At 44.4% G+C, this 10,604-nt stretch overlaps 1 protein-coding gene across 1 annotated transcript in view; it reads right to left on the reverse strand.

Annotated features, from left to right (window-relative positions):
• Positions 1–9,302, reverse strand: part of CFAP221 (cilia and flagella associated protein 221) — a 31,883-nt gene extending 22,581 nt beyond the window's left edge. The window contains exons 1-5 of the mRNA XM_044438302.1: positions 9,164–9,302; positions 8,389–8,489; positions 7,273–7,359; positions 7,050–7,145; positions 5,156–5,256 (exon numbers count right to left, since the gene is read on the reverse strand). Of these exons, the coding sequence (XP_044294237.1) occupies positions 5,156–5,256; positions 7,050–7,145; positions 7,273–7,359; positions 8,389–8,489; positions 9,164–9,302 (524 nt within the window). The remainder of the gene's footprint in view (positions 1–5,155; positions 5,257–7,049; positions 7,146–7,272; positions 7,360–8,388; positions 8,490–9,163) is intronic.
• Between the last annotated feature and the right edge of the window lie 1,302 nt (positions 9,303–10,604).

Consider the following 10,604-nt stretch of genomic DNA (forward strand, 5'->3'; position numbering starts at 1 on the left):
GTAACAGCCAGATGGACTGCCATCAGCGTAATGTCTCTCGGAATGCACCAGTCCCAAATTTTCATTAAAAGTCTGGCCAAAGTCAGGGACTTTGTTCCACCTTGTTTGTTCAGATAGAAGATGGTGGCTATGTTGTCCGAAGTTATCTGAACAACCCGATGTTGGAGAACATCCTTGAAAGAACGTAGGGCCTTGAATACTGCCAGCAGCTCCAGGAAGTTGATATGATTCGTGGATTCTCGACGATTCCACGTGCCTTGGGTGTATAGGCCGGAGCATATCGCTACCCATCCCAGAAGAGATGCATCGGTACTGAGGGTTATCGAAGGACACTAGGGCCTGAAGGGAACCCCAACAGTCAGATTGACTGGGACCAACCACCAGAGTAGAGAATGGAGCACCGAGGATGGGATTCGAATCAATTTCGATGGTGGGTCTCTCTGTGGGTGGAACATCTTGTTGAAGAGGAGTTGTAATGGACAGAGTGGAAGTCTGGTGTGTGGCACCACAGCAACCAAGGAAGCCATATGTCCCAGGATCCTCTGGATGGACTTTGCCGGGACCATCCCGTCTTGTCGCATTCGATGGATATGGCGAGCAAGAGTCTGTTATCTGTCCCGACGAAGGAAGGCTTTTCCCAACGTCGAATCCAGGTGGGCTCCAATGAAGGTAAGCATCTGCACCAGGAGAAGATTTCTCAGTATTAATGCGTAGGCCCAGATCATCCAACAAGGTACAGGTTGTACGGATGGATGCGAGGAGTCCTTCCCTAGATAGGGACACTAGCAGTCAATCATCAAGATACGGGTAAATTTGTATGCCTTGCAGGCGTAGGAAAGCGCAGACAGGGGCCATACATTTGGTGAACACTCTCGGAGTAGTGGCCGGTCCAAAAGGTAAAACTGTAAATTCGTAGAAATGGGGTACAACAGCAAAACGAAGGAAACGCCTATAACTCGGGTGGATCGAAATGTGGAAATAAGCGTCCTTCAAGTCCAATGAGGCGAACCAATCCTCTTTCCTTAGCAGCAGCAAAATATTTTGAAGGGTGGTCATTCAAAACATTTTTGTCACGATAAATCGATTCAGATTACGTAAGTCCAAAATCGGACATAGACCACCATCCTGCTTCCGGACCATAAAATATCTGGAGTAGAATCCGTGGAGTCCGTCAGGTGGGGTTACTTGACGAATCGCTCCTTTACGAAGAAGTTGTTGTATTTCATCGAGCAGTACCGGCGAGCATGATGTAAACCGGATCGGACTCGATGGAGGAACAATGTCAAATTCTATCCGATAGCCATGCTGTATGATGGACAATACCCACCGATCAGATGTAACGGACTCCCAAATGGGGAGTCGGCTTTGCAGCTGGTCCCCAGATGAGAGGGGGGTGGGTATGGAAGGGATCAGAGGAATGGTTCGCTAGTCCCGTCAATGCTGTCTCCTATCGTTGAAACGACGATGGCCCTGCTGATAGCATTGCTGAGGCTGAGGACGGCGGCGCTGCTGTAGCCAGTGCTGGGGCTGCTGTCTAGGCTGGTAGAACTGCCTATAAGATGGATGAGTCCATGACCACTTACGCCTGGTCTGGGTCTGTAGCTTCATCCTGCGTGCCGTCATGCGGGATTCATGTAGCTTCTTCAACTTGTGGTCGGTGCGCGAGTGGAAAAGCCCGGACCCGTTGAAGAGCATTTCCTCTATCCGACGTTTAGTCTCCTCCGGGAAGTTACAATTCTTAGCCAGGCATGTCTCCGGAGTGAAACAGCACCGAGCAAGGCCCTCGAGTTCATGTCCACATGGTGCCTGGCTGTGGACAACTGCTGGACAGCAACCTGCATCGCCTCCTTGATGAAGACCTTGGCCAGGTCGTCCGGTTGGTCCAGGAGGGTCGAGGTGACGTTGTGGAGGCATTGTATTATGAAGTATTGATACCTTGCCAACGTCGCCTCGTAGTTGGAGATACGCAGCCCCAGGCCATTGTCGGGTTCAGCATGCTTGAGCTTCTTGTGCTTTTTCTTGGAAGCAGGTGGAACCACCGTGGCAGACGTGCCTTCGTCCGAAGGGCGTGAGGGTGGAGCCACTGAAGCAGAGCCAGACTTCGAAGCAAAGAGCGGGTTGGACTGCATGAGATCCTGGTCCCACAAGAGCCTCCGCAGGCGATTCTCAGTTTTTCCTGGCCTGCTTAGTGAAGGCCAGGCAGTGAGAGCATTTATCAGTCCTATGCCCCTCCCGCAAGCAGAGGCATAGGTCATGCAGGTAGGTCGGAGACATTTTAGACCCGCACTCCGCGCATTTGCGGAAAGCCGTTTGCTGCGCCATCACAAGAAAGAGAAAAAAGGAGATAGTACAGAGGGTAAGTGTGTGTATATGTGTGTGTGTGTGTGTGTGTGTGTGTATTTTGATAGAAGATCGAAGAGAAGGTAGAATGATAGAGAACTACAAGAACTAGAAGAAATACCGTGGCTATAACAACTGGGAGAGAACAATCGAGAAGAACAAGCTAGACAAGCAACGGTCAGAGCAAGAGCGAAAGCGGCATGAGGCACAGTGAACGGCGGTTGCAAAGACTGAACAAAATGGCAGACGCTCTGCTCTTTATAGGCTATGGGGGAGGGGGAGCGGAGCTTTCCCGCCAAAAACCGTTAGCTTGCAATCTTCCGGCCAAAGGCACTGCACAGGCGCAGCACCCATATGTGTGATGCACAGAAGCCACGACGAAGAACTTCCTAATCCTTGAAGTAACATTTTGAAGACAATAATAAGAAAAGCCTAGGAAGTATTTTCAGCTGTAAAAACTTAATTTTACATTAATAGCAATTTACATTATGTTCTTCCCTGAATGAAGAACTAAGCCTGCAATCCTTTACTCAGGTACCTGGAGGACTAAATCCCATTGAACTCAACATGGCTTATTTCTGAGTAGACCTGCATAGACTTGCACTACATATTCTGAAACAACCTCATAGGCTGGTTGTTTTAGATTTTCCTGTATTCAGTAAATAATCTGTCAGAATCACTCAGGTGATAGATTTTGATTACTGCACTTCATTCCAAACCCTGTACATGCAGAAATAACCCCTTAGAGAGAATCTATATCCTGTTTTCTAGAGTGAGGAACATCCAGACCCTTGAATTCTCCATGTTTGACCTAAAGAGATCCAATCCAGGAAGACTTGCCCTGTGATACTGTTGAACTTGTAACCTAATTCTTACTTGCCAGGTAACATTCATGCTACTGACAAGATGTATGCACTAATTACTTTGTTTCAGGTCATATTTCATCCCATGTTTAGGACAACAGCCCAAGCCCATGCGGCTCCGTATATAGTAGAAGCTACCATGCTTAATACATAGCAAGTCAGGGTACTCAGCTGCCACTTCCTTGTCTGATACCCTGTAGCTGGAATCTCCGATGCAGTGCCGGTCAGACTCCCTGCCTTTCTTGCTTTTTGTTTTATGCATTCTTTTTTGTTTTGTAAACTGCTAAGCTTCCACATCACAAAGCGAACTGCTGTCTTTCAGTATCTTCTTCTTTTGGATTCAATGGATGGTTTTGTGTTCTGCAGTTCAGACTCCCTCTTTGGCTGGTACGTAGGTTTTTGAAGAAGTTACCTTTCCTTTAACCTCACCAGTTTGCCTTCTTGGAAAAAAAAAGTTCTGCGATTGGCCAGGCCCACTATGGGAGCCTTTTTATGAACAAGAAAGCCTTGCCACAAAAGAGATTTTTGTGAAACTGACTACAATACTCCCCAAACGCCAAATGAGTCCACCTACCCAAAAAGATTGTGGTTCCTTTCCCTGTACATGATCTAAAAGCTGTCCTCATTGTTCAGACAGTGATTTTTCTGCATCTGGCTCTTGCTAATCAAAACAAATCAGTTTAGAAAAACACTGCATATTCTCTACCATGTTTAAAAAAATAGATTTTATTCAAACAATTTCTACATTCTGTAAACTGTCTGTCTAAAATCTAGTCTAACTGATTAGCAAAGAATGTAGTTTATATGAAGTTATTTCCTTGAAATTTATTTTAAGATTGGAAGAAAAGAAATGGCGAGTGTCATTGCTTGGTGAGTTTTTAACATTTCCAATTTGGGTAGCAATTTCACCCTGCCTGGGAAAAAGGACATGGGGTGGATGGGGTGTGAGGGGGTCAGCAGCGATGGAGAAGAGATAAAAAAGAAACAGCAGAATTTGTAAAAATATTCCCAACATTAAAAAGTAAAGGGGTTCCAGTATAATCACTGCCACTATTTATAACTAGTGTTCCAAGAGAGAATTGCAGCATAATCCTGTACATACCTACTTAGAAGGAAGCCCCACTGAGTTCAATAGAGCTTACTGCAGTTTTAAAACTGTCCTACTGCTTTATTTACAATAATTTCTAAGACAGCTAAGGAAGAAAACAGAGTATAAGCAGTCCAGCCTTCCTCTAAATTTCAGATCTGTGCTCTACCTCACCAAAAGAGCTCTGTAATCATCATGGAATGACTCTACCATGGTCTATTGAACATTTATGTCCATTTTCTTCTAATGTCTACTGCATCTATTAATACAAAGGGAGGGAACCAGTGGGAATATGGCATTTTTGCTTCTCGTTGACAAAAACTATTTCCAGTATTCCATTTTCATGCAGAAATTCCCAGTTTCGATCCTGGGATCTTCAGGGAGGACCACAGGAAAGACTTCTGTCTGAAATCTTGGAAAACTGTCTGAAATCCTGGAAAACTGCTGCAAGTCAGTCTAAGGCAATGCCAAGCAAGGCTGACTGATGGCCTAACTCAGTTGTGCTCCCACAAAGTACTGCTGATGGAAAATGTTTACACACTGGAGGCCATCAGAGAGACCTAATGCTGCTTGAAAAGCTGCACTGCCACACAGAAAACTCATCAGCCTTGGAAACAAAATGTGTAACAGCTGCAGATAAGCTTACAAAATAATCAAATACATTTTACAATCCCTGGCCACTGAAAGAAAAATGTGCAAATATTGTTAGAATAAAACCAGATGCAATTGTATTTGCTGATTTAGTTAACACTAGACAAAGACAAGGTATTCTGATCCTTCATCTGCCACCCAACATTACCTTATGTGAATTATCTTAGCTATGCTTGTTATAAAATAAAAAATAACTAATGAGATAGCTGCTTACCACTGTCCAAGAGGAACATCAGACAAACTAATGTAGGAAGGAAATTCTACTGTATTCATCACAGGATAGGCATGCAAGGGAACAAGTAATGTGTCATCTCCCTGGGAGAAAACATAAAGAAAATTACAGAGACAAAGGATAATTATTACTTGATATGCACTCAGGCGGCCACTTACTGGATTCTACATTACAGAGGGGAGGTTTGGTGAGCCACAGGATTTTTGTGAAAAGTATCTGCAGAAGTATTCAACACTGCACTGCACTCCTGCTGGTTCTGTTGTGCTTTGGGGGGGGGGATAAGTGCAAAGGAGAAACTAATGCCTCCAACATTAACCCCAGAAACAAGTAGAAGTGCTCCTTTCTGGAACAGCACAGGTCGGCAGAGCTCTCTTCTGCAAGCTCCTTGGCTCGGGCCATTCTGGAATAGTGCTTTGCCTGGTTCTGATTATTGAGGATCTGCTGGGTTGCCCCTGTGGAAGTGGTGGAGGGGCACCAGCATGAGGCAGCACTGAATAATCTCTACTCCTAGTAAAAGAAAAACTTCAGGGCTGGGAAAAGATTTGCAGCCAAATTCTAAACCAGGTTTACCCAGATGTAAGCCTCAGTGAGGACTTAGGCCATCATCATTTATTATCTATAGAAGTGCCCGAATAGCCTAGGTGTATACTTTACGTGAATAACACATGGCCCATGGGCTGCACATGGAACCCCTGTCTTCCGGTGTAGGCATCACCACCAGAAGAAAACCTGTTTTGAAACAAGCTCTATTTGTCCTTTTCATGAGTCTGTAAGGGCCTGCCATTAAAATGTGGCAGCAAAGTGCCAATTTTTCTGGCACTGGCACTAGGAAAGAGAGGAGGCCTTCCAGATCCCCTGAAGTTACCTGTTGTCCTAGGGCTGTGCAAAAATAGAGAGAACAGGTTTGGCTCTCAATGAGAATCTGGAAACAAGTTTAGAAAACTGCATGGCCAAGTTTAGACTTTTAAAGCCTAAACTTTGGTGGTTTAGGAATGTTGATAAATGGTCAACTTTTGACTTTCAAAAAAAGTATGCTTCTAGTCCTCATGCAATGGAAAAAAACTTTGAAAACATATACAATCTCTGACCTGGTTTACATGTAACATGAAACCCATGTGGGTGAATTTTGCTGATAGTGGCTTTCATTTTGAATATCTGGGACATGGCAGAGGTGCATTGTAGCTTCTCATTACATAGGAACCCAGCAAGTGTAGGTTTTGGGTGTGGCTGACAAGCCACTCAAAAGATGTTGAATCTTTTGGGGTTACCAATGGGCTTGTCATATACCACAATAACCCACCCTCATCATGAAGACAAGCTCACACTGGCTTCTCATTAGGTGCAAACTGGAAGTTTGTCTAAAATGTTCATTATCCAAGAAAAACGTCTTTTTATTCCCCTGCAGCACGAATGGTTGGTTACACCAAGACACGCCTTCTTAAGCAGTTTCCAGTAGAAATCTAACTCATGGGATTGTGCCTGAGAATACTGTGTTGATAAATCATTTTCTTATACATTTTTTTCCATGAGTGGGGACATGGCTATTTCTCCAGTTAAAAAAAGAAGTCTTGACTAATTGTTCTGCTGTGCCCTTTAGCTACCCAGCTGGGCATTCCTAGCATCTATTTTTTCCTGGATTCACTTTATAACTTTTTTCATTCCCACTTAGCCCCTCTTCAGTTGTATGTCCTATCTCCTAATGGCCAAAGAACAAAAATAACATGAAAGAAAAAGATAAATAACATAGACTAATGTAACAGCAAAGAACAGCTAGTAATGTAAACTCATCATACCAGTTCTTTGTAGATGTCACGAACGATAACAGTATGTTCACAGGTAGGGAGGGGGCCTGCACACACCTCCTGTGATATCTTACCTGGCAATGAATTCGGATGCAGTCATAATAGTACCGCCATTCATCAGGGCAGAAATCAACTTTAACTGTAAAGGACAAGCCAGGGACAAGTCGGTGCTATAAAAGAGAACAGAACAATTTTCCCAAAAGTGCTACCGAACTATTTGTACTGCTATACAATAAACAGCAAGAAAGAAGAGGAGAACGAATAATGAACCATGTGCAAGTTATTGCTGGCACTTACTATTTTGCTGTATTTGATCTGGAAGTGCTTTGTCTCAGGTGGAATAATATGAATGTTTAGAACATCTCCAGAAATGTTTACAAGTTTCTGTAGAACAAAACAAACTATGTATGTATGTATGTATAAATAAATAAATATAATTTGAGATTATACTTTCTTTTAAGAATAAGGTAGTATGAAAAGACAGTGGATACTGTAGGAACTGGGGGCCCTCCTCCTATAACACAGCCTTCAAAGGCTGTTGACTTAGACCAGGGGTCCTCAAACTTTGTCAACAGGGGGCCAGTTGATAGGCGACAGCGGTGGGCGCGGGCCAGTGAGGTGGGGGTGTCCGCGGGTGCGGGCTGGTGAGATGGCGGTGGCGGGCATGCGACGAGGCGGCGGCTTGCTCACTCGGAGATTTTCCAGGAAGTCCAAGCCGCCTGTGAGCATGCACGTGGGCCAAGGCAGTGGCAAGCGCGCGCACGGCCAGGCTAGCAGCGGGGGGCACGGCCATGGGGAGTCCAAAACCTCTGAGGCTCGCTCGCTTGGAGATCGTTTTCTCTGAGCGAGCAAACCACTGCCTCCCCGCGCATGGAGCAAGGTGGGTGGTGGCGGGCATGCACGTGGGCACAGCAGGTCCAAATGGGCATGGCGGGACGGATCTGGCCCCCAGGCCGTAGTTTGAGGACCCATGACTTAGACTCTGATGAAAGAGTTTCAAGTTCAGGGGGAAATTCTGGGAAGCAAACTGAGATGGGTGGGTGAACCTAACATCAACAGCCCAATTTTACAGGGTCAGGTTAAGAGGACAGATAAATTAAGAAATGTTAGACATTCCAAGTGATTTGCCAATAAGCAACTGAAAGTGCTTTAAGGTGAAGTAAGCTCTTTTTGGTTTGGAGGATGGGAAAAGTATTCTGTGTAGAATCACCGTCATATCAACAAGCTGCATTTCCCTAAGTATTCTCACTTTGCTGATGTCTTTTGTTACTGAGCATCTACAATGCTCATCTTTTTCATCACAAAGCCAGCCTAGCTCTTCAGCTTTAACATAAATGGAGGGCAAGTAGACTGGCACTCAACACATACCGTTACCACATTTTACCTGTTAGTCAAAACAGCTGTATTACCTACCAGAATTTGTTGGTGATATTTTTTAATTTCATACCCTCCAAAATGCATAACGGCAGGTTTAGCCTGTATGACATCATTTCTTAAAAGCTTTGTATAAATCTCTGAAATTAAAAGAAGTACATGAAATAAGGCTTAGGCAATAATTGGTACTCTAGATCAGTTTAGCAGGGTAAGAGCCCAACTAAACTTGTTCCATTTGTTTAAACAAGATTACCTCTAAATGGCCTTGTGCCACGGTCTGTTTGAACCAACCTCTTCTCTGCACAAAGCATAATCAAGTACTGCTAAGACAATATCCCCACACTGATGATATCTGTTCTTTCAAGAAAAAACCTTGGACCACTTTTGAGGCTAAAGCTTCATTTCTTCCTTGGCTAGTGTCCATGTCTGGCATCAACTCCAAAAATGTGTTTTATTTTGTTTCAATTCAGTTACAGAATTAATAGCATTCCTTGTTTTTGTTCTTAGTAAAGGCCAAAGTGAACACACGGCATTGAAAGACTATACTTCAGGCAATTTCCAGTATTACCTGAACAGATTATCTGGAATGTTTCTTTTCTCTCCCAGCCAATCTGTTCTACTGGTGGACAAGGACTGTTAGGTGCAACCCAAATGGATGAACTGTGCTTCCACATGGCCTGAACTGCAGTAGGGATCATTCCCATAAATACAGGCTTAATCAATCAACTTCATTAGTACCCAGACTGGGGGTCTTTAAAAGCCTATAATCAATATCTCTGTTCGCCTAAAAACACTGCATTTGTCCGTTACTTACTGGATTCCAAAAGATGATTAGGAACATAGCTTCCTTTCTCAGGCTTTTCCACCAGGCTGTCCAAAAGAAGAGATGGTTCTTTTTTAAGAGATCCTTTGGTGTCACTGAAATCAGACTGGGCTGTATTCACCACCTCCATCTTCTTGTTGAAACTATGGCTTCCTAGGCGTCAGAATGGTCATTCCCTGAAATAAGGTGCAAAACATTTTGAAATTCCACATGCACAAGCTCAACTGTTGCTCACACTATCAGTCAAAAGTTCAGGTCCTTTCATAGTTGATGATGCTGTAAACATGCAACAAGTATTTCCAAGGCACATCCAAACAATTTCTCCTAACAGCTTGGAAACTCTTCCCCACCCACTGCTAGAATGCTTTAGTCATAATCTAAATAAAGTGGTACCTCGGCTCACAAACACTTTGGTTCATGACCAAATCGGGTCGCGAACAAAAATTTCATAAAAATTTCGACTCAGGTCGCGAACTCCGCATTGGGTGGTGACCATGATCGTGGCCATCTCCCCACCCTCCCGCAACCCCAAGCGGGCAGATGGCTGTGATCATGCTGGGGGCGGGGGGGAGATGGCTGAGATTGTGCCCGTCTTTCCTACAGGAGCGCAACTGCGATCTTGGCCACCTCCCCAGCACAACTGCACCCGTCTCTCCCCCCGCAGTGCGCCCCGTTTGCGCCTGTCTCTCCCCACCCCCATGCGCCAGGATGATGGGCACATGCAGGGATGACAGGTGCGATCATGGTTGTGCTGGGGGGGGGCGGGGAGATGGCCACGCTCATGCTTGGGGTGGGGGGAGATGGCCGCAATCTTTGTCACTTCGCTTAACATTTTTCTGATAAAAAAAATAGTTACAGAACGGATTAACCTTATTTACATTGAACCTTATGGGGAAATTTAACTTGGCTCATGACCATTTTGGGTCACGACCAGAGTCCTGGAACGGATTAAGTTCATGAGCCAAGGTACCACTGTAGTTATAACTGAACAGAGCTTCTTTACAGAAACTCGAGGTGGCTTTCTTCTTAAACAAAGGACTTTACTGATCAACAAGCTTCTCTCTTCTTTTAGCCATCAACTTCTGTGTGTACCCAAGCCTTTCCCAAACTGGTGCCCTCCAGATGGTTTGAACTAAAATGTCAATCAGCCTCAGCCAGCATACTAATGGTTCAGGGTGATGGGAATTGTTGGCCAACAATGACCAGGTCAGCTAGTCACCAAATCAATTACTTTCAAGTTAGTGCCTAAATTAGAACCAAACCAGAGAGTTAAAAGGATATGCAAGTGTGGCAGAAGGAAATGGAACCTTACTGTTATTTTAAAAATATATGCAAAACCAAATGTTTAATGACTCAGTTCTCTGACACAAGCATATGTGAGTCTACTACAGTTTCTGATCTTCTCTGTGCTAATGACATGTATTTTTTGATG

Source organism: Varanus komodoensis, unplaced genomic scaffold (assembly GCF_004798865.1).
Source record: "Varanus komodoensis strain SLA01 unplaced genomic scaffold, ASM479886v1 scaffold32, whole genome shotgun sequence".
In the NCBI taxonomy this organism is placed as follows: Eukaryota; Metazoa; Chordata; class Lepidosauria; order Squamata; family Varanidae; genus Varanus; species Varanus komodoensis.